The sequence below is a fragment of the Daldinia caldariorum genome (genome assembly GCF_022478825.1).
Source record: "Daldinia caldariorum strain CBS 122874 unplaced genomic scaffold F4812scaffold_18, whole genome shotgun sequence".
Lineage (NCBI taxonomy): Eukaryota > Fungi > Ascomycota > Sordariomycetes > Xylariales > Hypoxylaceae > Daldinia > Daldinia caldariorum.
The window spans coordinates 236,086-262,302 of record NW_025953054.1 but is presented as its reverse complement, the minus strand read 5'-3'; the positions used below and the strand labels follow the sequence as shown (position 1 = coordinate 262,302).

The 26,217-nt window shown below is 47.8% G+C and overlaps 7 protein-coding genes across 7 annotated transcripts; 3 read left to right on the top strand and 4 right to left on the bottom strand.

The window, feature by feature from the left end:
* Window positions 1-61: 61 nt before the first annotated feature.
* F4812DRAFT_462419 (Snf7-domain-containing protein) lies at window positions 62-1,027 on the bottom strand (the record flags this gene model as incomplete). The annotated part of the gene is made up of 5 exons (XM_047938043.1): window positions 62-205; window positions 261-518; window positions 596-656; window positions 737-951; window positions 1,022-1,027. 5 exons carry the CDS (start codon window positions 1,025-1,027, stop codon window positions 62-64), a joined length of 684 nt encoding a protein of 227 aa, XP_047787023.1.
* A 453-nt stretch (window positions 1,028-1,480) lies between these two features.
* F4812DRAFT_151323 (uncharacterized protein) lies at window positions 1,481-4,590 on the top strand. The gene is made up of 2 exons (XM_047929725.1): window positions 1,481-4,148; window positions 4,204-4,590. Exons 1-2 carry the CDS (start codon window positions 1,775-1,777, stop codon window positions 4,557-4,559), a joined length of 2,730 nt encoding a protein of 909 aa, XP_047787022.1. The 5' UTR covers window positions 1,481-1,774; the 3' UTR covers window positions 4,560-4,590.
* Window positions 4,591-6,834: 2,244 nt separating this feature from the next.
* F4812DRAFT_452769 (terpenoid synthase) lies at window positions 6,835-8,444 on the bottom strand (the record flags this gene model as incomplete). Its single annotated transcript, XM_047936399.1, has 4 exons — window positions 6,835-7,143; window positions 7,299-7,422; window positions 7,528-7,980; window positions 8,110-8,444. 4 exons carry the CDS (start codon window positions 8,442-8,444, stop codon window positions 6,835-6,837), a joined length of 1,221 nt encoding a protein of 406 aa, XP_047787021.1.
* A 3,612-nt stretch (window positions 8,445-12,056) lies between these two features.
* On the top strand, window positions 12,057-16,429 carry F4812DRAFT_441671 (uncharacterized protein). The gene is made up of 3 exons (XM_047935254.1): window positions 12,057-13,334; window positions 13,399-13,541; window positions 13,713-16,429. The coding sequence occupies exons 1-3, from the start codon at window positions 12,308-12,310 to the stop codon at window positions 15,876-15,878; spliced, it is 3,336 nt and encodes a 1,111-aa protein (XP_047787020.1). The 5' UTR covers window positions 12,057-12,307; the 3' UTR covers window positions 15,879-16,429.
* A 922-nt stretch (window positions 16,430-17,351) lies between these two features.
* On the bottom strand, window positions 17,352-19,008 carry F4812DRAFT_452767 (Serine/threonine-protein kinase Rio1; the record flags this gene model as incomplete). The annotated part of the gene is made up of 2 exons (XM_047936398.1): window positions 17,352-17,459; window positions 17,524-19,008. The coding sequence occupies 2 exons, from the start codon at window positions 19,006-19,008 to the stop codon at window positions 17,352-17,354; spliced, it is 1,593 nt and encodes a 530-aa protein (XP_047787019.1).
* Window positions 19,009-20,119: 1,111 nt separating this feature from the next.
* Window positions 20,120-23,200, top strand: F4812DRAFT_151254 (glycoside hydrolase family 20 protein). Its single transcript, XM_047929724.1, has 3 exons — window positions 20,120-20,382; window positions 20,468-20,985; window positions 21,061-23,200. Exons 1-3 carry the CDS (start codon window positions 20,334-20,336, stop codon window positions 22,825-22,827), a joined length of 2,334 nt encoding a protein of 777 aa, XP_047787018.1. The 5' UTR covers window positions 20,120-20,333; the 3' UTR covers window positions 22,828-23,200.
* F4812DRAFT_441664 (uncharacterized protein) lies at window positions 23,065-26,215 on the bottom strand. The gene has a single exon (XM_047935253.1). The coding sequence runs from the start codon at window positions 26,137-26,139 to the stop codon at window positions 23,290-23,292; it is 2,850 nt and encodes a 949-aa protein (XP_047787017.1). The 5' UTR covers window positions 26,140-26,215; the 3' UTR covers window positions 23,065-23,289.
* Window positions 26,216-26,217: the final 2 nt, after the last annotated feature.

Below are 26,217 nucleotides of genomic sequence, written 5' to 3'. Positions count from 1 at the left end.
ATAAGTCCAGTCTCGGGTAAATCCTTCGCTGTCGTCGTAAAACTCCATATCTAATCCATATTCATTTCCTCAAACTGTCAAGGCGAGCCTGGAGATCGTCATCCCCGGGATCCCCACCACCACCGCCGCTGGGTCCACCGATAGCTTGAGCGATCCGACCCTCGGGGGCTTTTTCAGATTGAAGGCCTGTCGGGGTCTCTCCGAACTATTTCCTGTTAGATAATAAAATTCATAATGCGTATCGGATGGTGTGTGCTCACGGCTTGGTTCAAGTCGACACCGATCTCCTCTAAGACCTGCTCCACAACTTCGTCACCTTCTTCTTCTAATCCAACGTCCATTGCGTCGTCAATCGCGTCGTCCATCATTTCCTGCCTCTCGTCCATGATAGCAGTCTCTCGTTCAAATTCCATAGCTATACGTTGTAAGGCGGGTAAGTTCATCGACCTATTCATACTGCCGAGGGCCACGGTGGCTCCCTTCATCGCCTGCATCATCTGTTCGTTGGTTCTATGGGTCTAAAAGCGTGTGCTCGTCAATATGTTGCTGTTGTTGTTGCTGTTGTTAATATGATCGTATTTTGGGAGCGACTGACCTGTAGTCGTAACGATATTTTCTGTAGCTGACTCCTCATTCCGTAGAATTTCTCGACGTATCTGTAGGAAGGGCAATCCGGTATTAGTAGAATTCCCCCTCTCTCCATGTGATGAATCGTTCAGGGTCCTAAGTTTCTTACCTTCTCGTTCGTACAAGATCCTTTGCCTGGATTTTTGCCGCTCCCATCTGTCCTTTCTGGGCGCTCTGTTTGATCTGGCCGACCAGAGTCTTCTCCTGCTTCTCTAGTTTAACTCGCACTTGGTCTAGTTCTCGGATTGCTTTGTCGATCATGCGCTGGTTCTTGCGCAGACGCTCGGCAGGCGTCATGCGCTTTCCGAAAGCCCATTCTAGAATCTAACCGTAGATAGTCAGTCTTCTGTTTTTGTATATCTGTCTGCAACTTGTCATAGTGGTGTCGGCTTACGTTCATCGCTGCGAAAGTCGAAGAAGCTGAGAAGGGTGTTTCAGTCGGCGAAGGGTATCGGATTGTAATGTAAGTAAATGAGTTGTTGATCTCTTAGAGATTTTGAGGAGCTTAGGTGGATTACGCGTTATCGTCAAGTCGATGTGGCCCCAATAGGCATAACAGGTAGGTATTGTTTGGTTCCCAATAAGTTCCCCAGCGGTCAGCGATATGTAGCCTGGTAAAATACGGATCCCGTACCGATGAATGGGAATTTGGAACTTTAAAGTTGGATCAAACCTCACAGGCTCACATGCAGTGTAGGTACGTACTTCTTTAAAGTGTTACCTAATTCGCACGCTTAAATGTATTCAATACCCTTTTATAAGACTTATATGCATCTAAAGGAGCATCTAAAAGATGCATCATACGTCAGGTAAAACTCTGATGTAATCCAGGGCTGTGGGTCGATGTTGTGCTGCAACTGACAGTTAAAGCGCACAGTACCTAGGTAGCTTGACCAATCAGGGCTTTTTTTGAGTGTGTATCACCATGCCATTAAATGCCATTATTTCCCGAGGTCGCCTTCTATTTCGAAAAAACAAAAAAACAAAAAAAAGCTATCACCGCCCATCTTCTTTACTCGGTAAAATAATCCTTCATTTTAGAATCGCCCCTCTTTTGCGAATCAAATAACCAAAGCTAGAAGATCGATTCCTCTCCAATAATTTCGAGGTCGGCAATACTTATGAGTTTACGAATTTGACGAAAGCGATGAGTGGTAATCTAAAAGGCAAGGGCAAGGGCCGCCGCGGACGGAATCAGGACGAAGATTCCACCGTATCACCTCCGCCTTCCGGAGCCCCGGGATATATGACCGTCGGGAACGGTTCCTCCCAGTATGCTTCACGACTACAATCACTTATAGACGACGACTCTGGCTATGGCGGTAGTATCGCGGGAGACGATATCGGTTCGTCTAGGCGACAAGTTGGGTCTCCACGAACTGGCCCCTCCTTCTCGGGCGACATGCCGCTACAACGTCGTTCTTCTGGGAGTCCGGACTCTGAACACCGAAAGGAGGCAGCAGCTATTCACCAAATGTGGTATAACCAGCATCGCTCATCTTTAAATCGCGCTATCAGTAAAGTTGTCGAACTCCTTAAAACTCTCCAAGAGACAAACATCACATGGCCTGCGCATTATCCTTCCGTTCAGCGAGCCGAAAGGGCGTCTCCCGACCGGTCCGTTCCTCGTCCGGGAATACGACACACCTCTACTATGGGCCCGGAGCCCTCTTCGCGCCGCTCACGACCGTTGCGACGATCGATGACGGCGACAGATGAGTACGACACTGCAGAATCCAGTAGGGACGCTGGGAACAAGAGCATAGCAGAAATGCCGAGATTGGTTTCGCCGCAGATTGCCAGGGAGTTTTCCATTCTGAAGCTGGACCTCAAGTTAGGCGGCTTACACCAGACTGAGCTTGTTCATTCCCTTGAGAAAGGATCCATTGCCGCATTGCTGGATGGAAAGATCAGCTCTAGCATCAAACATCTGCAGCTACTACGTGAGAGAATCGAGGATACATCTAGCAAGGTTTTGGTAACTGGAGACCTTAACGCCGGAAAGTCCACCTTCTGCAATGCGTTACTGCGCCGAAAGGTCCTCCCAGAAGACCAACAGCCGTGCACTAGCATTTTCTGTGAAGTCTTGGATGCAAGGGAGAACGCTGGGATCGAAGAGGTTCACGCCGTCCATCAAGATGAGATTTACAACCGACACGACGAATCGACTTATGACGTTTTCCCCTTAAGCGACTTGGAGGAGATTGTTCTCGACAATGTCAATTACATGCAGTGTAAAGTTTACATCAAGGATGTGCGAACGATTGACGAATCCCTACTCAATAACGGCGTTGTCGATATTGCTTTGATCGATGCGCCGGGTCTCAATTTCGACACTACTAAGACGACGGCTGTATTTGCTCGTCAAGAAGAGATTGACGTAGTTGTTTTCGTTGTCTCCGCCGCAAATCATTTTACCCAGTCTGCAAAAGAGTTCATCCATGCTGCCGCGGCGGAGAAAGCATATATCTTCATGGTAGTCAACGGTTACGATCTCATCCGAGACAAAGAGCGATGCCAGAAGATGATTTTGGATCAGGTATACGGTCTAAGCCCCCGTACATTCAAGGAGTCTACCGAACTGGTGCACTTCGTATCCAGTAATGCTATCCCTACGATTTCACCTCCTGGCGGTCTGGATGGAGGAGGTAGTGGCAGCTCGAGCGGTGGTGGTGGTGACGACCCTGATTATGACCCTAAAGGAAAAGGCAAAGATAAGGAAAAGGTTCGGGACTTCGAGAAGCTTGAACAGTCCCTAAGGCGGTTCGTCTTGGAAAAGCGAGCACGGTCCAAGCTTGCGCCTGCTAGGACTTACCTTCTCAACATCCTCAATGATGTCAACGTCCTTGCTACTGTCAATGCCGAGATGGCTACATCCGAACTCGAGCGGGTGATGAGCGAATTGGATGAGATTGAGCCCCAGCTAGAAGCTTCAAGGAAAGCAAAAGCTGAAGTGAGCGAACAAGTGGACCAGACCATCGAAGAGACATGCAAAGATATTTACGATCACACCCGAAGCACTCTCAACTCAGCTATTGCTCAAGCTGGTGAAGGTAATTCTGGTGTACCTTACCCAGGTTTATTCCACGTTTTCGATTACGCCGAAGACTTGAAAGAAGCAATGCTGTCTCAGATTTCAGAGTCAGTTGCGGCTTGTGAGGAGTATGCGCGGACGAAGACTGTTGGTGGCGTAAACATGATCAAGCAGCTTGGCATTATGCACCTTGGCAATGAATATCACGATCTTAACTTCCGCTCAGACGTTATGTTCCGAAGAAGACGTGACGCCTTGGCCAAACAAGTCGACGTGCCTACCGAGGTATGGGACTTCGTCGACTGGTCTACTCTTATGCAACGTCAAGAGAAATTGGCTGGTACTGGAATGGCTTTAACTGTTGCCACTGCCATCGGTGGACGGCTAGTTGGCGGTATGGGATGGATGGACCATACCCTAAATATAGTGAAGATTGTTGGAAATGACAATCTTCGAAGAATGATTGTCCCTGGTTTGGTCCTAGCAGGTATGTATTACTACGTCTTATCGATATCGAATTGCAGCTAACAGTTACTCTCCAGTCGTCTCAGCTGCAGCTTACGTTGTGCAGCAAATACCGCATTCACTACCTCACCGCCTGTCTGAAAAGATTTCAGCGCAGCTAACAGCAATTGACTACGTCCACACAAACAGCAACCGCATCTCTAGTTCGGTTCGGAAGGTACTCCGCTATCCTGCAGACAATCTCCGAGTTGCCTTGACGCGCTCTTGCGAACAGCTCGGTAAGCGTCAAGAGGAGACTCTGAAGGTGCGGGGCGAAAGCGAAGTAGCGCTCAAGTATTTCGGGAACTTGGTCCGCGAGAGTGCTCACCAGCGCAGCTTAGTCGAAGAGATAGATCTCGACGCACACCCCTCCGCCGGCATAAACATTGCTTGAGGCAAGACAAATCTATCTGCGTACGGTACGGCATGGCGTTGCGGAGGGCATACTTAAATTATCAATCAGCGTGATATCTCCTTTGTTTTCGAGCACAGAATACTTCATTCGCTGATGGTGTCGGTGGGGGACGGCGGGGAAAAAAGAAAAAACACTTCAACAAGCAACGTAGAATGGCACATGATTTTGTGATGTCCAGAGCAGTTGCAGATTCGACGAGTATATGAACTCTACTCCCCCGTTCTTTTCCTCGATCCATATGTACGTAAGTACTAGTTTATTCTACGTAACTAAATGATATGGAAAATCAAGGTATACCAAGTTCAATTCTACCTATTTACAGAGCGTTAGGATAGTAATATAGCAACAACATATCAACATGGATAGCGTAAAGAGTAGTATAGTATGACTTTCCTTGGCTATAGTAGTATTGCGCAATACTAAAGTAATCATCATATCCGGGGAATCTTATCTGTGGTAAATTGGGGGCAAACGTCAATAATTGTTGGCCGTGCTTTTCCATATCCTGGCGTGATCATAGCATTAACTCGAGTGTTATGGCGATCGTGTAAATGGTTTGCTTTGCAACCCCCACACATATAACATAAGGGGTGAAGATTTGATATACCTATACGACAACTTAATATTACTTTTCCACGGGAAGGGTGTTCGTATACTATCGAAAGACTATTGATCATCTCAAATTCCTAATATCTCGTGAGACGGGGCACCTAGCAGTAAGCATCCAAATAGCCTGGCAGCTTGGTTCCTTATTTCGCAAGGAACTCGGTCTAAAGTTGATCGACATTACGTACGACATTACATACCTGCATGGAATTGCTCTGAGCTCAGCACTAAAAGACATCGTTCGTTCTAATTTAGGCGTTTCATATAGAGTTCTCACGGCCGTTTTACAAATACCTGCTGTGGTACGATTCTATCCCATCTAACCAAGCTTGAAGTGGGCGTTGGTTAGCTGTTAACTCACATGCAAAAGCGGGTTGACGAAATAATTTGCAGATAACATACATGGTTAGGAGGTTCGAAGTCTGCAAAAATTATTCTGTCACCCACTTGCCATGCTACTCCATCTAGAGTCTAGATGTCCAACCCGTTCTCCCGTGGTTGCATACAAAAATGTAACTAAAGACGGAATATCCCTTCGCTTGGTAGAGAAGTGGAGGAGAATAACAAGGTCCTAACACGTGTAGAATAGTCTCGTTGTTGCATTAGGTGGCGATTAACGTACCATCCGCCATGCACGTAGCAGTGTATCATACATCCATACGCGCATGGCCTGGGTAACCACTGTCCGTATCGACGAGTCGGCATACGGGGGGACGTTGGCGACCAGTTCGGACCGGGCCGGATCATGTTGGGAATCGGATGTAGCATCACCAATCGGCAGGCCAGAGCATGCCAACCCCCATTTTTTTTCTTTGCTGCGCCGCACGAAACCCTCAGGGGTTACTAGTTTCACATATAGCGGTGACGACAATTCTATACTATCCCAGAAATCCAAAACTCTGCCGTTGTTCCTTGAGGAGATGAATTCATAATACAACGGTGGGTTAAGACTAAAACTTGCACCCTGCGCAAACCGTACATACCTGGTACGCTACCAACTAACGTACGTACATATTAGCCTGGTCAATTGCGGATTATCAATTCATAATATTGTCTTAATTCCGAAAGCCTACTTAACCCTAACCGAAAGTTCACGCTTTCTAAAGAACTTGTACGCCAGCATACGCAGCGAATAGGATTGCTAACATCCCAGTATGGGCAGGGCCCAGGATGAGACGAAAGCGAATTCTCGGCTGATAGGTACCTTGGAGTAAATAGGACATTCGATGGAAGTTCGTCGTGTTTCTTCACGTGCAAAAATACGGAATGATCTTCCTCCCCCTCCCCTCCCCTGCGCTCCCGTCAGGCCACGCGACAGGGTAAGGGAATAATAATGCACATACATAAGAGTCCCACTCGAATAGTCCGAGCTAACCCGTCAGCTTTGTTGTCATGGGGGGGTATATTGTATGCACCTCTCTAGATGAAGCTAACGAACGTTTTCCTCAGTCCCATCCCATCAATGGTAGTCTGTCTGTCTGTCTGCCTCGCCAACCAACCCTAAACCCTATCCAAACCCGTCCTAGTAGCCCTATTCCCCATAGTAGAAACGCCTACAATGGTAAATGTAAAAAAGAACCAAGAAAGAAAAAACCCTAGTGAAAAGAATACGAGAAGGAAAACAAAGAAAAACAGGTTCGGCTCGACTTTAAAGCACTATGCTAAGCGAACCGTCCTGGTGCCTACACTCCGCCATCCCGTACCGTTTCGACTCCAGACTCCATTGCAGCACCCCTGTGATGAAGTATCGGCACCATTTGATGAAGGCCTGCACGTCCCTGCTCACCTTGGCGTCGTCTGACACCATCTCGCCCAGGGCCTTGGCCGCCTCCTCGAACCCTCGCATCGACTCGCGCAGCGACGCCTCGACGTCCCGCGTCACCGTGTCGAGCGTCTGCTTCGCGGGGCTGCAGTTGTGGTACATCACCGGTACGAGGTTGAAGAGCGATGCTTGCGCCTGTGGGGGTTGGTTTGCTTGTTAGAAAGGGTATATTATGTAGTTATATGCTGCCATGCATGGAAGGTTTGTAGATCTCTCTAATTAAACAGGGGGGAAAAAGAAAGAAAAAAAAAAGAAAGAAAGAAAAGGAACGCGGGTAAGGGCTTGCTTACTATTTCCTTTTGGCAGGAATAAACGTCGTTCAGAATGAGACACATAACGACGGTCTCCTTCCATAGCTCCTTCATGGGGCCGCATTCCATAATGGACTCAGGTAACCTTATTCCGAGCATGTGACTAAATAACAAAAAAAAGAAAAGAAAAACAGTTAGCGGTAGATCTCTATTATTATGATTATCAAGATAGTAGTTCGAAAAGCTTGGATGCAATGCTGCTACTTACTCTGTAAGCGCAATCTGAGGCGCACAGCCAACCGATCCGGATCGGATGTGGAGATATTTGTCGACGGATGGGATCTCGCCGCGCATGCGGTGGCCGTGCTCGACGCCCACGCTGATCATGAAGTTCTCGAGCTCGCGGTAGAAGCGCTCGCGCTGTATCCTGTCCGTGGCGCCGCGCAGGCCGCGCCCGACATCGGCAAACAGGGCCATGTTGGGGTGCAAGGACTGCTCCTCCTGCGCGATCCGCTCCGCCGCCGCCGCGTCGTCCGAGCCCTCGTCGAGCCCTAGCAGGCAGTGGACGGTGCGCAGCGACTTCTGGTAGTACGCCCTGGCCAGCTCCTCGTCATTCGACACGTCAGTGTCGCCCGCGTCCACCTCGTCGTCCCACACGAAGATCCAGACCGAATAGGCCGTCGCTACTTCGAGCTCGGGCCATTCCGCGTCCGGGTACCATCTATATGATGCGAGCTAAATTAGTCGATTGTTATAAAAAAAATTAAAATAAAATAAAAGCATGGGCTAACTACGTAAGTAGACTAGGATAGGTAACTGGGGTGATCCTATGCTAGGTCGAAAAACTTACAGGGACATGAGACGACCGAAGTCTGCCTTCTTCAACGCCTTCAGCTTCTTCTCGTTGGTGATGATGCGTTCGAGCATCGAGTCGACGAGGCCCTCGAGCCTCTGCGCGTGCTTGTTGGCGGCGAGCGGCCACCCGGCGAAGACCTTCCACAGGTCCGGCAGGCGGAAGGTCTTGCCGTCTAGCTGGGCGGCTAGAGTAGAAGCATCGCCGCGCAGGTCCGGGTGGGCGCTGGGCTTGACGGTCTGCGGTATGTGGCTGCGAGGGAAGAGAGACAATAACTTGTAGTGCACCAGCTCTGCCAGGCGGAATAAGGGGGATAGTGTCTGAGTGTTCATCTTGTCTGTGTTATTGCGGTCTTGTCGTCTAGTGTCGTCTAAGGGTTCCAGGGGAGAACAGCTTTTTGTGATTGTCGAGCTGCTCGTGGTAGTGGTGGTAGTGGTGATGGTAGTAGTAGTAGTAGTAGTCATGATGAGAACCTTTCTTTCCTTTCACGGTTCCTTTACTCCCTTCTTATATATTATGGCAGACGAGAGCAAGATTGTTTAGCGTTCCGAAGCCTTGGGAATATGATGCAAGAATAGACTAACGCAGTTGGCAATTCAGTCCCAAGCGAGTTCGAAGCTAGAGGAGTAGTTGCCTATACCGGCAAACCTGATTGCTAAAGCCTGCCTTCTAGTCCAGTCTAATGCAATGTGACTATCTAGAAGTAGTAGGTTGGTATGTCACTCTTGATATAGATTGGTCAAACGAGGTTTAGTCAAGTTATTAGTTGGGATACTGAAAAGCCGCATCGAGAGACGTACGCGGAAAAGCTATCTACATAATTGGGACGTAGGTAAGGGTTATGTATGTCGAACCACGGTCCGTTAGAATTACGATATTTGGCATGGTTAGCGGCCCGGTTTCAGGAGCTACCTGGCTATCAGCTGCGCGGGTAGCTAACGATGCCGGTTGCCATTGAGTGAGAGAGAGAGAGGGTCGTATTTGGAATCCAGAAAAGAAACGTAATGGGAAATGGAATTGTTCGATATCTCATGGCGTCGTATGGAGAAGAGACAAAGTGAGGCAGTAGGATTTTAGCTATATCGGGAATAGGATAGACAACCTAATTAGGAGAGCCAATTTCAAACAGACGATGGTTCGAGCGGCTCTAACTGGCGTGATGCAACATAAGAAAACCCGATATTGAACTAGTTGCTCCCCCTACTCCCCTACTCCCCAGGTTAGTAGTAGTATTTCTTAGAAAGTGAACAAGGCCAAGGAACATCCACTTTGATTTTTCATATGATAATATTCTAAGCCCCCTCAGGGTTCTAGATCCGCTAGATTATGCTTAGGATGAAAACGAGAGAGAGGAAAAAAAACACGTCCGGAAGAAGAGAGAGGAGATAATGCACGTATAACGTTAGAGAGTAGTTGAATGATTGGTAACGTAGTCCATAGCCCACCGCGGTTTACCTAAACAAAGCTATCTAAACCTACCCTACATACCATGCTATGTAGTATACGTCAGCCATTGACACATACAATCTGATTCATATCCTGCAGTACTATGTATGTTGGTGCTATTGCTACCTAATATACTATGTATGTACTACGTAGCAGCTAAAAAAAAAACTGCTAATATTTCGGATGTTGAAAGAAGCTTAAAATTTAAGCCATTAGATGTTATTAGATGTTATTAGATTTCGACTAGGTTGGGAGTACACACGGTTCAACAATCTGCGAGTAGTGTCATATCAGACTCATCTGATTGGCCAGCTACTTTAAATTCGGAAACTACCCAGGTAAGTTTAAATAGTGATGATGACATGGAGCTTATGAGGAGTTATAGGTTATAGGGTTATAGGAGAAAAAACGCGGGTTAAATCCCAACCGCTGATCGTTCGGAACCCCGATTCGGCGAAAATGTTTGCTTCGTTCATCTTCCTTGTAGATTCCTTGTAAGTTGTACATAGTAGGCCCTTATATTCCCGTACACGTATAAAAGTCCTTGCAAAGCCGGGTTGGTCAGGGGCCAGCCTTTCTGTCTCTAGAACTTCTTCTAAGCTGCTAAGCAACGTACTTATCTAAAACAGGAAAAGCAACCTGGGCACCCAAAAGATACCCAGTTAAATGATAATTGGGGCCGTTCTAGCAGGGGACCTTGAGGGGAGCTTCCTTCCAGTTCCCGTTATCCGCCCCGAAATTTCACGATGTAAGAGGAAGTTTGCATGGAGTGTTTTTTTCTCTCTTTTTTCTCTCAAGGTCTAAAAGACAAGGCTCCCGAAATGTAGGACAGTATTGGATAGCGATCGCACGGTATAGTATAAGTTACTTAGCCGAGGCTATACTTTGTATACACTAGTAATTATGAATTATCTATAAATCCACATCGGTAAGGAACTTTTGGATTAGCAATTGTATTTGGATTTAGTAGTTCAATTTAGTTACTGACATATGTAAACTAGGAAGATTACTGTATTCCGTATTTGTTAGCCTTTCTTTTCGCTGGCGTCAAACGTTAACGCCGTTAAGCCCTATTACCTTAAGTACCTACCAACCTAGGTAACTAAACTGAAACTTACCTAAGGTAAGACTTTAGGTATGACAGATTATCTAGGTAAGATTGAGTACCTCCTAGGCTACGTAGATACAGGTAGCCCAAGTAGTACCTAACATGTGTGAGACATTGACGGCTCGCTCTGCGGAGCCGCGGCTTGAAGTTGGCTTCGCTTGCAAAGTTGCAGATACTAGGTACCTATAGCGTGCAGGTGGCAAAGGATACTCGGTAACCTACCAGGTAATGTTCCGATATCACCGAATGTAGGCCGCTGCATGAGCTGATAAGCGTGCCCTAGTATTGGTAATGGCAATACGAAATAGTTGCAAACTGAATTGCAGATGTGACCTGTCAAATAGTTAAGGTGAGAAGGTAAATGTAAGGTGAAAGATGTCGGAAAAGGTAAAAAGACCCCTGACTTATGATAACTACAGGTAGGTACCTACCTAACCAAAATACCCACTTGCATTAGCCTACTTTGTTACACGGTACTTATGCAGCTCTGGATAATTTAGGTCAAACTACTTGTGTAAGTAGGTCCCTGTAGTTATTCGTTAAGGTTTAGTGCAAATATTGGTTCGATCAATTTGAACACAATAGGTGGAAATATACGGTACAATACGTTACACATATACAATCCGTAAACGTGGTTAGGCTAAAGTAGTACCGGTAGATAAGGCGATTAGTTAGTTCATTTGTTACACCACCTTACTTTTACCGGAGGTGTGGGAAAGGGCAAAAGTAAAAAAAGACGGAACAGCGCTCACTTACATAATAATGCTAGGTAGGAATTGGGAATTGGGAATTCAGGAATTATACCATGTATTAGGTATATTATTATGAATAACTCTTGTACTCTTTAGAATACACATTTGGAATGTCTATCTAGTATCTTACATTAAGGACTTTATGTAGGAATTGCATACCTTAACTTAGGTACTTACTTACCTCATAATGTAACTCTCTTACTTACAGGAATAAAATCCCAGGCTAAAGGATCGTAACATATTTTTTTTCTCCTTTACATATAACCAAACCAAGTCAGCGAAAGTAACAATCGACGGGATGAAACATTACTTGCAGTTTTCTCATTTCCCAATTTTCTTTCTTATCTTTTCTTTTTTTTTAAGTGGCCATCAATTATCAAATACAACTCATGTGGACGCAAAACCACGCAAAAGACACATGGTTGCCAAGAACAGTTATGTCGTGAAAAGCAGGGCTACCTGGTAGACAGGACCCAGGGGAGTCTAGACAAGGTCCAGACGGAAAAACAGGGGTTTGGAAACCTGTTGGTAAATAGTAGTATCATTTTTGCAGCTCCGCAGGGCCACGAATCCCAGATTGGCCCTGGCCGCTTGCATGGCTTTCCCACCCTCTCCCCCCAAAGCAACGCAGTTTATTAGTCGACGGCTCCAACGGCAGCCTTCCGGTAGCTGTTTAATGGACTCGGCACGGGTCGTTGTCATATGCCCTAGACCTTATGTAGGTCAGCGTTCGTAGCGTCCGTGACTAAAAATTCGCCCATCTAACGTCGCGCAATGTTCCTTCACTTACACTTACACTAGTTTGCTCTTTCTTCCCGCCCTTTGCGTCAATCATTTTCTTAACCATGTTTAGGATGCTTAGAGGAGGGGGAGATAACGTCGATGAACAATGAATAGGATTAAGGAAACTCTAGCTAGAATAGCTCGTGCCGCTCGTGGATCACGCGATCCTGCCTCTTCCTCGAGCTTACGTTTAGATCGCGTAGGCCGATCGAGTAGCTCGACTCTTGACTCTCGGGAGAAGGTTCTAGTCCGCCCCGATGGCCGAGGACCTCTTGTCCTTTTTGACGGTACCCAACATGGCAACGACGGCATCGACATTGTCTTCGTCCACGGACTTTTCGGCCAACGCAGCGGGTCCTGGACCAAGGCCGGCGTCTGCTTCCCTCGCGACTTTCTCGGGCAGGACATCCCGGGTGTCAGAATTATCGTATGGGGATGGACCGGAACTTTGAGCGCCGCCGGCACTTTTTCTGAGCAAGCGGAAAGCCTCCTAACGGACATTGCTCGTATCCGTACCGGGACCAAACGTCCCCTCATTTTCGTAGGCCATGGCCTGGGTGGTTTGGTCATCAAGGAGGCCTTGGTCACGGCGGCGATGTCACGGATATACGGTGCACACGTCGAACTTGGAAACGTTTACCCCAAGACTATCGGATGTGTCTTCTTAGGCACGCCTCACGTAAGAGGCGGAAAGCGTTCTCTGGGCGAATGTATTGCTACGACCGCTCTATTGTCACCTACACCGCCTTCCCCCCAGCTGCTGAAGGCTTTCAGGGACAGCGACAAAGTTTTCGAGAACCTTCACAGCACGTTTATTATGATTTCAAGAGACATAAGAATCATATGCGCTCGAGAAAAGCTGCCGACGACGATAAACGCATCAGCTGATGTTGTCAAGGATGCTGATGGCATGGAACTGGGGAGAGGAACGATCCAGATGATGGTTCCAAGGGATTCTGCAACCTACGAGGGTTTCAACGTATCCAAGCTCGATGTGATGGTAACCCACCAGGACCTCGCGAGATGCAAAAGCAGAGACGACCCGGGATATGCGCAGATAGTTCAGTATCTCGTCAAGGCGGCAACTGCTCTATCACCTGCTGAAATACAAGCAAGGGAGCCTAGAAACCAAGGTATGCAATACCCCCGACTCTTCTACCATTATGCATCATTATGTGCGTCCTAACTCTGATTTAGAAATTCTCAATACTCTTTACTTCGATTCTATGACCGAGCGAGAATCCCGAATAGACCCAGCTTATGGTGATACGTGTGATTGGATTCTGGATCCCAGCCAATCTCCTCTTCCCAAATTCCTAAAATCTGAAGACGCTGTCCTAGTAAGTGCCTTGATCTTATAATAGTTCCTTTTGATTATTCTGCTACGGTTGCGTTTTTGCAGCTATAGTGCGACTTAAGACTCAAATAATTGTCGTGTTTTTTTTACACTTTTCCATCTTCGAGAAAATATTCCACAGCTTTGACTAACTTTTTTCTTTTCTTTTTTTTAGTGGATTAGTGGTACTGCTGGATCTGGAAAGTCGACGCTGATGAAGCACCTATATCGATCAGAAAAGTTCCGAGAGCAACTCCTTGAGGGTTGGGGGGAAGGACACGATTTGCATATGGCTTGTTTCTTTATGTTTGAAGGTGGCGGCCCTATCCAGAAATCATATGAAGGCTTCCAGCGCAGCATTTTATATCAGATTCTATCGGCCAGACGTGAGCTGATTAGAGTTGCATTCCCCAGCTTTTTCGACTGTTCTTGGCCACCTCCAGTCCAGTTCACCAGCAACAGCAACCTAAATCAAGCATTCTATTCTATCTTTGCTCAGCTATCCGACGACGTGCGCCTCTTCATTTTCATGGATGGACTCGACGAATACCGCATTATAGATCGGAAGGATCAGTACGAGCCAGGTGAACTTGACGTTACTTACAAAAACGCAGGAGATGAGTTTTGGGGCCAGAGCAAATGGGCAATGGACTCCCACGTGGAGGTCTCGAAACTCGTCAACAGTATGAGCGGCAAAGATAACATCAAATTCATCATTTCTTCACGTGAACTGTCGGTGTTTGAAGAATCTTTTGCTGAATTTCCAAGAATCAGACTACAAGATCACACAGAACGGTCTATCACGCAATATGTAGCAGGCCGGCTTGAAGACGAGGCTCCCGGTTTACCCGATACCAACAACCTCTGCAAGGAGATAGCTCAGAAGAGTCACGGCGACATACTATGGGCGAGATTAGCGATCGATATGGTTGTCGGTTGTAGTTTGCGCAGTCTAAGGAGCATGTTAAACTCCTTGCCGTCACACCTCGGAGGACCCGACGGTCTGTACATGCGCATGTTACAAAACCTAAGCCATGAAGATCAAAACAAAGCATCTAAGATTTTTCATATTGTTCTCAGAGCGCAGCAACCGCTGAGCTTAATTACACTCGCTTTTGCTGAAGAAGGCTATCTGGACCCCAGTACAGGCAAGCTATGGTTGATTCGTGACGATGAGCATTCTTACGATAATGAAACCGTCGATCGTATAGCCGATCAAATGCAAATGCGGTTACAAACGTGTTGTTTCAGCCTTCTGGTTGCCGAGACGGGAATATCCACCAACTCCAATAGCGTAGAAACGGGAAAACGCGTTGTCTTTTCCAATCAGACAGCTAAAGAATGGGTACGACGCAAGGATATATGGCAAAGACTCCCTGGCGTCGAGCCAATTAGCGACATAGACCTTGACTTTTCGCTGCTTAGTGGGTTTGCGAGACACATCAAAATTTTTGGAGTTACCCGATCCCCCATATTGGCATGGCCAAGCTGGCGAATTCGGCCTGACGCATGGTTGTTGATTTCGAATGCCATGCGATATGCTGAGAAAATTGACGACAAAATCAACGATTTAGAGAAATATTGCGAACTGTTAGACGATGTAGATAGCACATGTCAACGGATCTGGGTCGCGGCTCTGAAGAACCACAAACCTCTTCATGAGGACCCCGACTGGTATGAGAGCAAGCTCCCAAGTCTTCTGAAGAAACACTGGTCAAGCTACGAACCCATGGATATTGGCAAGCCACCTAAGCGCAAAGACTTCCTGACCCTTGCTGTTCAGTCCAGCTTAGTCCGATACGTCGCTACAAAGCTAAACAGGCTAAGTGGAGAAACGAAGAGGAAGAAGGCTCAGGAGCTTCTACATTTCGTTGTCAGTCCCAAGGCTGATGGAATCAGCGCTTGCGCTGCTCTCAGTGGTGATTATCAGGAATTCCACCACGATATGCCGGACTCCCGCTTGCTAGATATTTTGTTCGAAGCAGGAGCTTCACCTCGCGAGGACGAGAGGATGTGGTCCAAAGCATTGAAGGCTGGGCGAAACTACTTCTCGAGAGGTAGCGTTACGATGACGCACCTGTTAGAAACGTCATCGAGCGCAAGGCTCATGGAGAACCGAGAAAGATGGGTTACGGCCATCAAGGCGCTACTCCAGCACGGCGCCGATCCTAACGCCGATATCCAAGTTACGACAGGAGAAGGTGAAAGCCAGTCCACGACGACGATTGCGGCCGTGGATCTTATACGCGAGACCCTGGCGGGCGAGCCCGAGTATGCCATCGAACTGGTCGAGATGGAAGTCCTTATGGGCAGAAGGGGAAGTGTAGGACTTGCGAGATGAGAATGACGATGACGTGTCACGAAAGCGCTTTTTTTTCGATAGCTCAGGAACAAGGGATGGGGGAGGGATGGGTGTAACACACATAACAAGCATTAAGGATGACGCGCGCAGAGTTAAAAGGGAAAAAAAGTGATTTCGGAGGTAATTCACAATGGTTTCGGACTCCAGATTGAGTAAAGTTGGTTCATGAGTCTTATACTTTTTATTCTTCTTTTGTTTTACTTTTTACAAATACCTCATACCATACGCCTAACCTAACCTTACTTACTACCTATATATAACGTATCACGACCCACACAGAACATTTGTTATACACTTATATATAACACGGAAAAGCAAAACAGAACGATGAAAACACTCCAAGATCGGCATGCACTAAGAATCTCATATAACATAACAAACAAACAAACACACATACCTGATATCTACCTGTTAGGTAGGTAGACAGACTGTTGTGTCGGAAAATCATGTACTAGAGTTGATATTGTGCGCATTCTTTGTAGATAGTCAGATAATAATACTATACCTATATACCTAGGTATATTTATTTACTTTGTTGAGACTTGCCAGTTCAATTTAGAGAGACGGCGTCAGTTGCGTTTTATGTGAAGGTAGAGAGGTACCTAGATATCTCTAATACATAAGGTACATAATAGGAACGTTTAATAACCCCTGGGATTAAAGGAAAGGAATGATTCTTTAGTCTAGGTACTCGACATCGTTGCTTCAGGCCATAACTTAGGTAAATAGATAGGTACCCCCCTTATTAAGCCCTTACATCCAAGAAGATGAATAAGAACTAACCCACATTATCCAATTGCGTGAGATCGTCATACGGACTCAACAGACTTGATTTTCTACATACTAAAAGAGGAATAGTGGACTATGCAGGTACAGTGGTCTGTAAGGTAAGTAAGAGGTAGGTATATATGTATGAGGTCAGTGCTGTGGGAACATATGCTCACAGGCAGCAAAGCAAACAAACAAGCAAGCAAGCAATCATCAGGGCTCTCTTTGATCAGCACGGTACTTCCCGCCAGGAAAAAAAGGGGGGGGCGGTTAAAGCTTGGCTCAGGAACGCATTTTCCAGCCAAAAGGAAAAGCCGAAAGCCACGGTTATTACCACCAGGAGAAAGTTGGCAAAAACGCAGTGGGCCGGCCCAAAGCTGTGTAATGCGCTTTTCAAGATTTCGTCATTTGATTGCTTGCTTGCTTGGGTGGTGGTAGTTTGGAAGATGGAAATGGAAATGGAGATCGGGATCGGGATAGGATGGAAATCGGTACGGGTGTGGAGTACGAGATTAAAACGACTTACCCCTTTATTTCCAAATACCAATAGCATGGGAAACTACGCAGATTCAATGGTCTTGGCGCTGGTATGTGTACTTAATATATATACTAAGTGATAAAATAACCGCTTTTAACTTGCGCTCTCCTTTTCTTCTTCTTTTTTAGTTTGAATCCAATCCGGGTTTATCTCTTCTTTCTCGCCGTGAGTGATACCAGACGTTTCTTGATATGCTTCGGGATCTTTTCTTTCCGCTTCTCAGACTTGGCCTCCTTGGCTGCTTGCTTGCGTTGCTATAAGTCGTTAGTATGGGGTACATGTAGGGAAGGTGAAATGTAGCATTGATGCATAGTATACCTTCTTGTCTTCCTTATCTTCAAACCGTTTGCCCCGAGGCGTTCCTTTCTCGAACTTGCTTTCGTCGTCACTATCTAGAGCTGCTCCCTCGTCCGACTCGTCTTCCGAGGTCCCTTCTTCTTTCTTGAGTACTACCTGGTCCGCTAGGAGGTTCCGGTAGACGAGCTTATCTCCCTCGCCCTCCTCAATCTTCTGCGCGTCATTCTCGATATCGTAAACCTGCTCCAGAGTCTGGGGGATATACTGGTTTCGGAAGACCTCGTTATCAACCTCTAGCTCGGCAGCAGCGGCCTCGTCGCTAGCGAATGATGGCCTAGAAGCGTATAGCTCTTCTATGGTTTCTGATAGACCTGGCTCTTCTACCGGACCCTTGGGACTAGTAATAAAGTCGAAGATGGCACGATCGGATAGCGTATCGACTTGCTGTTTGCGGAAGAAGTCACCGGTGTTCTTGATATCCATCCGAAGAAATTCCAATGATCGAGGGTGGTCAGGTTCCACGCTCTGGGATACATCGATGATGTAGAGTTGCCCATCATGATATAGAATATTATATTCACTCAGATCCGCATGTACCAGCCTGGTAACCTGGTACATACGTCGCATGATGCCGAGGAGTTGAATGTAGAGCTTTCTCCATACCTGATCGGTATCATCACCGGAGATATTCGCGTCGCGTAATCGCGGGTACGCGTATCCCTTCTTGTCTCCGAGGAAGCTCATTAGGAGCACGTGGGACTTGAGTTCTAAGGGTTCAGGACAAGGAATACCGGCGGTGTGTATTCTCCGCAAGTTTCGGTGTTCCTTTTCTGCCCATAGCTTAACCATCTTCCTGCCGTGGCTCTTTTCCGCGCCGGCTTTAAAGCGGTGCTCGCCCACGATGTATCTCTCACGATCCTTAAAACTTAGAATAGCCGTCTTGTATACCTTCACAGCTCGATGGACGGGGGGTCCGTTGATGTCAGGATACGCGAGGGCGCCATATACGTTGGCTTCCTTACCGGTACTAATTGCGCCGTGGATCTCGCCAACTAGACCTCGATTTATCATTTGATAGAGAATCATCCGAGTGGCCTTATCAAGGACTTGATCACTCGTAGCCCTATCAGCCTTGTCCTTTTCTCGATCTTGACCCTCCTTGACATCATCCAATCGTATTTTAGCGGCGTGTTTCGAGAGGGCGGCAATCTGGTCGTCTATGTTAGCTTGAGTATTGGCGGCCGGTTTCTGCTGATTAGAATGTAACTGCCGTTGTCGGTTAAAATTTCGGGGAACGTCTGATTTCTCATCTGGGCCGGTGCCCTCGTAGAAATCATCGTCATCGTCGAAGATAGAGTCTAGATCGTCATCATCATCGTAGGCTTCTGGGGTGGCGTCGGCTAAATTTCTAGGGATTTCTCGGCTTGCTGGTTCATCATGAACGTTGGTATCAGACGAGTGAGGCAATTGCCCGGGTGTTGTTGTGGTGGAGGTTTCAGTCTCCATTATAGATATTCGGAGAGTGCGCACGCGTTTGTCTTCGTCAGTTGAAGGAATATTGGACTCGATAATATGCTGTAGTAGATGTATAAGAGCTACTTCAAGAATTTTATTTTTTCGGTTTAAATTTTCGAAATGTTCAGAGACGATTGAGGAAGAGGGTAAATTTATTTATGTGAAAGGTGATGTGAAAAGTTTAGAACTTATAAAATAATGCTAAGGTTTAGTTAACTTTTGTTGAATGCTGGTTTATAATTCTAGAAGTAGCACACAGACGTAGGCACAGGCACAGGCGCAGGCAGGGTCGACCCCACCAGCCCACCAACCTTGAACACAAACTTTATCTTATCACACAGGCCGACAGGGTCATAAAAGACGTCAGAAAAAGTGGCAATTCTTTATCTAAGATGGGTACCTAGGTACATAAACTAAAGTCTTTAAGCTGCCTAAGAACATATTCATTTCAATGCTTATTGCTTTGCTCGACAATGATTAATATCAAGAAAAAGTGAAGAAAAGTTTTATTAAGACAAGACCAAAAAAATAAAAAATAAAAATTGTGTGTGATGTAAGAATGAGGACCATTTTGAACATCCTGGACGTCTTTCTATATCATGTACCTTGTATGTCGGTTCACGCACAGGGGATATAGGTACTATGTACCTACATCTACGGTATAGACGAACCTTACTTTAGGGCTCTGTGTTACTAGGCCTTCGCGTGACACATGTGGCTCACATTAGCATCAAAAGCTAATGTACATACCCGAGAGTATTATCTAATGTATTTCATAAGGAGGTACCTAGGTACCTCATTCAATGTTTACTTGATTGTATTTATTGTGACAAAGGTCCACCATCCATAACATATCTCAATTGGAGAACCAAAACTACATGTACCTAATGCAATGCAATAGTTAGATAAAACATCAATACTTACTGTACTCTCAGACTTCAATATCCCCCAAGCTCCTCGTATAATTCTTATCAACCCCCGCTCCTCCCCCAAGGTTACATCAACATCCGAGCGATCGTCAAGCCCCGACTTTGCTTTTCATCACCTTGACAGCGATATGATTCGCTCGTCGTCCCATATGGCGACGGCCAAGAAAAGCAATCCTGCAAGTATAAAATGCCCGTGTGCAGATACATGCCTAGGTAGATATAATAGATATAATAAGGATAAGCCTACCGCCTGCCACCATGTGTCTTAGTCGGGGTAGACATTGTATTTCCCGCCATACGATCATGTCCCACCGATCTTGACTTCTGTTCCTGCAGATATATGATATACAATATAATAAATATCAATAGCGATAGGTAACTGGCGTGATGGTATTTCTTCATTCATATTACCTGTGGCTTACCACGCTGTCTCACGGTTCGTCGATGCTACACTATCTATAGTTCAAGTCCTTTTAATTTAAAACTTTCAAGAACTAACACATGTACCTACCTAATCTAAGCTGTTTTTGCGACTTCAAGATCTATTGGAATACCTACCGTTCCCTTTACTAGCTCTGATGAGGGGTCATATCCGATTTCGTCTCTCAGGGGGGTGTTGGTAGACTCCAAGTTGGCTGAGAGTCGTGATGAATCTGGCGAGACGTTGATTCCGCCAAGTCTACAAGAATTCGCCAAAACTTTCGCGGATGACTTACATGATGTTCTGGGCCTCGACATCAGCGTCTCTCCTAGCGACGAACCTATATCAGATACCGTATTTCTCACGCTAGGAGACCCTAGCAAGTATACCGATGTCAAGGGCTCGCAAACTTCCGAAGGATATACCCTTTCAGTCGACTCTTCGGGGATCGTTATAACCGGCGCCAGCCCTCTAGGCGTGTGGTGGGGTACGCGAACTGTTCTTCAGCAAGCAGTTCTCTCCAATGGCTCTTTATCTTATGGGGAAGCAGACGATGCTCCTGGGTGGAGGACTCGGGGCATGGCGCTCGACGCAGCCCGGCATTATTATCCACCGGAGGTATGTATAAGCCGAATTTTAGGTATATGAAGTATATGAATAGGGGTAATTTGGCTAACGAGAGGTGTCGAGCAGTTCATAATTGAGTTGTGTTCTTACATGAGCTTCTTTAAGCAGAATACATTCCAAATACATCTAAGTGATAATCTATATAACAATGTCAATCTATATACTAGGGAGCAGTCATTGGAACTATACGCTCGGTTCCGGCTGTGGTCTGATTCTGAAGAACTAGCTGGCTTGAATAAGTATAAGAATGAGTCTTATACTAGAGAACAATTTGAAGAAATCCAGACTACATGTGCTTCTCGAGGAGTTACCATCATCCCGGAGATCGAGGCCCCAGGACACGCACTAGTCATCGTACAATGGAAGCCGGAGCTGGGACTCGAAGGCGAATTGTCGCTATTAAACATTTCACATCCAGACTCGATACCTACCGTGAAGACCATATGGAGCACTTTTCTAGATTGGTTCCACGTGAAGACCGTGCACATCGGCGCGGACGAATATACCGGCGATCCCAATGACTATAACCTGTTCGTCAACGAGATGGCCGATTACATCTACCAGGAATCCGGGAAATCCATCCGCATATGGGGCACGTTCCCCCCGAAGCCCGAGTACAGCAACATCTACACCAACGTCTCGATCCAGCACTGGACCTTCTCCGAAGACGACCCGTACCACGACTACATCCTGAACAACTACTCGGTCCTCAACTCCGACGACACCTACTACACCGTACTCAAGTACCACCGCAGCTACCCGCAGGTCGTCAACGTCGCGCGCACCTTTAACGGCGACCCGGCGGCGGGGGCGGGCGGCGGGGGAGGGGGGATATGGCAGCCGCACGTGTTTGACACGAAGACGGCAGCGAACAACCCGGAGCGGTCGAACCCCCTGGTCCTCGGCGCCGTGACCCCGCTGTGGAACGACTTCGGCGCCAACGCGTCCGTCTTCTCCGAGGCGTACTACGCCTGGCGCGACGGCATCCCCGCCCTCGCCGACAAGCAGTGGGGCGGGGACCTGTCGGCCGCGGAGTTCGCCGCCGCGTTCGCCGCCCTGCAACCGTTCGCGCCGGCGCAGAATCTCGACCGCGCGATCCCGTCTGTCGGATCCACGGTTTTCAATTATACTACTACTATTACTACTAATACTACCACTGACTCCTCCTCTTCCTGCTCTTCTAATTCGGCCCTGAAGAGCCACTACTACCACTTTACTTCTTTAGAGAAACGGACCGACACCACGATCGTCGTCGACCACTCCGGAAACGGGTACGACGCCATCGCCACCTGCCCCCTCACATCCGCATCCGCATCCGATTCCACCGCTATCCCCATAAACTCTTCATGCTCCCTCGTCACGCCCCTATCCTCCAAAGGCAGGAACTACACGCTCTCCCTGCGCCTGCTCGTCTCCTCCTTCGACGCCGACGCCACCGCTACCACCACCCTCCTCTCCGGCCGGGACTCCGCGCTCATGCTCACCCCGAACCTGACGCTGTTCGCCTCCGGCAACTATTACCGGCTAAACACCACCGTGCCCCTGGGATCCTGGTTCGGCTTGGATGTCGTGGGGCGCGGGAACCGGACGTTTGCGCGCGTGCGCGCGGAGCAGAAGCAGCAGGGGGCAGGAGAGGGCGGGGAAGGAGAAGAGGGGAAAGGGAAGGAGAAAGAGAAAGGGGAGGAGGAGGAGTTCCAGGCGGTATTAGGCGTTAACGGCGTCTCTCTCGTCTGGGCTCCCATCGCTATCGAGGCGCCGCTGGAGAGGGTCGGGGGCGAGGGCGCGGGGTGGACGGGGCTGTTGGCTGCTATGAGCTTGAGCTCTGAGGCTTGAGTGTGAGTGAGCGAATGTGTATTGGGGAGAGAAAGAAAGAGAAGGGGAGGAGGATGTTAGGGTTGGGTAGATAGATGGCTTACCTGGGTACTTAAGTTAGAGCATCTAGACTGCCATTTAGTAATAACATCTATCTACCTCATATGTAAGTAGGTAGGTACCTAACTTAAGGTATCTAATTACGACATAGGTAAGACATAATCAGATTTTACTCTATCTACAAAGTTATTTACCTGTTCATACGGAAAGCTTAAGCCAACCTGACCCACCATCAGAGTGTCATACATGATTAGAGTAGGGAATAACCAGTATACAAACCACCATCACGACGCGAGGTAGCTATCATTCACTCTAGGCATAAACAAAGCTTCGACCTGATAGTACAGCATCTTTTTATATTTTTATAATCTACCTCTTATCTACCTTGCACCTAACCTTAGGTATCCACTCATCTCGCTCGTCTTACTCATCCTCCTTTATGCCGTCCTCCTCTTCCTTCTTCACGACCTCCTCGAACAGCTTCTGCAGCGTCGGCAGGAAAACCTGCGCTTTTCTGAAATCGCCGAGCCTGACGCGCATGTAGTCGAACGCGAAGAGCACGACCTCGTCGAACCCGACCCTCCCGCTCCCGCTCGCGTCGGGCCGGATCTCCATGTTCTCCTCTATGATGGGGATCTTCTGGTACCGCTGGGAGAAGTGCGTGAGCAGGATCCGGCGGGTGCCCATGCGGCGGCCGACGGCGATTGCCTCCGACATGGTCGAGTGCTTCTTGGCGATCGCGTCCCCGCGCAGCTCGTCCTCGAACGTGCTCTCGTGGATCAGCAGCGTGGCCCCCTTGCCGATCCGCACGAAGTCGTTGCTCGGTCGGCAGTCGCCCGAGTACGCGACCTTGAAGCCCGTCGGGAACGTAAAGACGGTCGCCATGGCGCCGAAACAGTGTTGCACGTAGCAGGCGTCGATCTGCTTCAGCCCAAAGGCCCTCGTTTCCTCTTCCGAGAACTCGCGAGGCCTGAGGATCTTCCCTTCGGGACCTCCGTTTACGGGGTTCCATTTACCGAAAATGACGGTCTCGAGGCGATTGAAGCCGAAGTCTTCGATATCAGAGTATTCACGCAACCAGTCTATCATGTGCGTGTGGGACGCGATTAATAGCCTGGCAGAAGGGTCGGATTGGGTCGTTGCCTCGTGCCACGCCTTGATAACGGAAGCGGTGCCCAGGTGATGGTCCGCATGGAGATGGCTAATCCATATGCCCTTGAGGTTTCTCAAGACTTCAGGTAACTCCTTACCGAAAACTCGATGCAATTGACCTAGTGTATTCTCACCACAGTCAAATAGGTAGTTGCCGTAACCCGGAACGCGAAGGAACGTCGAAGAGACATTGCGGTACTTGGATGGTAGAGCAGAACCGGTTCCCAGGGGAATGATTTCGGCGTCTCGATTTGGGATATCCGATTCCACCTTTTCGATCTTGGCAAGAAATTCGGGATCTGTCGCCCTTTCCTTAGCCCTTTGAGCCATCTCTAATATCTCATCGTTCAAATCCACCGAGGCCATTTTTTCAATATCCGGGAATGGAAAGATCTTGTTATCCTGATGCACGTACTGGGGTGCAAACTGCACAACCTTCCCAAGCTTGCTCCCTTCGTAGATAGGAGAGGGTTCTTTCGTCGACGTATTCGATATTGAGACAGCATTGTCGAATACAGGCAAATAGAACCGATCGGGGTCAATACATCGTAATTTGAAAGTCTGAGCTGTGACCGAATCAAACACAATCCTGTTCGCGCAGGTGTCCGGCGAAGATACTATGTGTTTGATTTCCGACTTCCTCTTCCTTTGCATAAACTCTTGTAGTCGGGGATCATTTATAACCCCGCGGCCAAGGATCCAGTATATAACGTGAATACCGTTCATTAGACTATCGTTTGACCACTCTGTGCGGTTCACGAGAGCATCGATATAGGAAGGGTCGGGTAAATCGACCACAGCAAATCCATTTCCAGGAACACTCTCTGCCAAAACCATATCTGGGGTCACCACGACCCCATCTTGACCCACCACATTCTCGCCAGCTACGAGCTTCTTGTAGTCATGTTTGGCCACGCCGTGTTTTTCAGCTACTTGAGGGTTGAACTTTCCCCGTCGCTCGTGAGTTTTGAATATATAACACATGGACTGAGTCGAGGGTTTCGTACGCGGTAGTGACTGTACCATTGCCCCGGGCCAAGGTTGACGTACTAATACGGGTATATCTGGTACCTCCTGTCCACTTCCCGGCAAGGGACCTGTGTATACTTGGATATGACCCTTATCATCCCGGACGAATAGTTTCGCAGGCAACTTCGCTTCGTGTAAGGTGGTTTCTACCAGGGCGTCCATCTTCCAGTCCGAGTCGAACATCTGTGTGACTACAGTTTGAACCAGCTTTCTGTCCTCTTCTGGGTCTGTGGTATCTTGTTGCTCATCCGATCCGTCTGCCTCTATAAATTCACTGTGTGTCCGTTTCCGAGGACTGCTCGACATAGTCGTTGTCGATTGAACAGGCATATACCACACCTTAACGTTGCTGTCCTCCCAATCCGGCTTAAGTTCCTGCTGCTCGATCAAGCGAGGGTCCTCGAGAATCTCTTGGGGGTCCAGAGGTAGCCCCCTTCGAAAAATAAACCGGCGCGCGGTGGCAAGTAGCTGTGTCACATTCTTACCTCCATGAATTCTAAGTCGTGGCATGGTAGCTTCGCTAAGGGCATGTGGTTTCACCTTACGCTCCCCTATGTTTTGCTTGAGCATCTCTACCTTGGAAATGAGGGTATCGGCGAGGACGAGGATAAAACCTAGGAGGCCACCGGCATTATACCAGTTAACCACACCTGTTACGAAAACATCTTCGACCTTATGTATGCCGATATTCCGCTGGATGGCAGCACGCTGCGTCCCCTCGGCGATAGACCCGATTATATAGCGCTTGTTGTCGAAGTGAAGCAGCAAGCAGGTGCCGTGGGTGTCGGCGGTAGGGGTTGTAATGGTCTGAACATAGTTCAACATCCTGACTCCACGTAACAGCTCCAGGCGCTGTTGAGGTGGAGATCTCTCAAGAAGTAGAAATTGAGCGCCGTACTTACGATCTCTGGGAGATGCTCGTAGTACGGAGAGGTTGGGTTTCCGGAAGAGCGCAACTGGAAGAGGTGCTTTTGCGAAGACGGACTTGAGGGGACCGTGGAATTTTGGTAAGACTACGACATGCGGATTTGTGTTTTTGGTGAAAGTGAAATGCCACCTCAGTGTCTTGTTAATGACATTACGCTGTCTCATGAGGGTTTACAGCGGATGGGCCGTATCAAGAATGACTCTTACGGCCAATTCAATGCGCATGTAAATCCGTCAATCCGT

Coding starts and splice junctions, on each gene's coding strand:
- F4812DRAFT_441671 (XM_047935254.1), top strand. CDS start 12,308: ATGAATAGGATTAAGGAAACTCTAGCTAGAATAGCTCGTGCCGCTCGT. Junction 13,335..13,398: donor AAGGGAGCCTAGAAACCAAG/GTATGCAATACC, acceptor ACTCTGATTTAG/AAATTCTCAATACTCTTTAC. Junction 13,542..13,712: donor AATCTGAAGACGCTGTCCTA/GTAAGTGCCTTG, acceptor TCTTTTTTTTAG/TGGATTAGTGGTACTGCTGG.
- F4812DRAFT_151323 (XM_047929725.1), top strand. CDS start 1,775: ATGAGTGGTAATCTAAAAGGCAAGGGCAAGGGCCGCCGCGGACGGAAT. Junction 4,149..4,203: donor CCCTGGTTTGGTCCTAGCAG/GTATGTATTACT, acceptor GTTACTCTCCAG/TCGTCTCAGCTGCAGCTTAC.
- F4812DRAFT_151254 (XM_047929724.1), top strand. CDS start 20,334: ATGGTATTTCTTCATTCATATTACCTGTGGCTTACCACGCTGTCTCAC. Junction 20,383..20,467: donor GCTTACCACGCTGTCTCACG/GTTCGTCGATGC, acceptor ACCTAATCTAAG/CTGTTTTTGCGACTTCAAGA. Junction 20,986..21,060: donor GGCATTATTATCCACCGGAG/GTATGTATAAGC, acceptor GGTGTCGAGCAG/TTCATAATTGAGTTGTGTTC.
- F4812DRAFT_441664 (XM_047935253.1), bottom strand. CDS start 26,139: ATGAGACAGCGTAATGTCATTAACAAGACACTGAGGTGGCATTTCACT.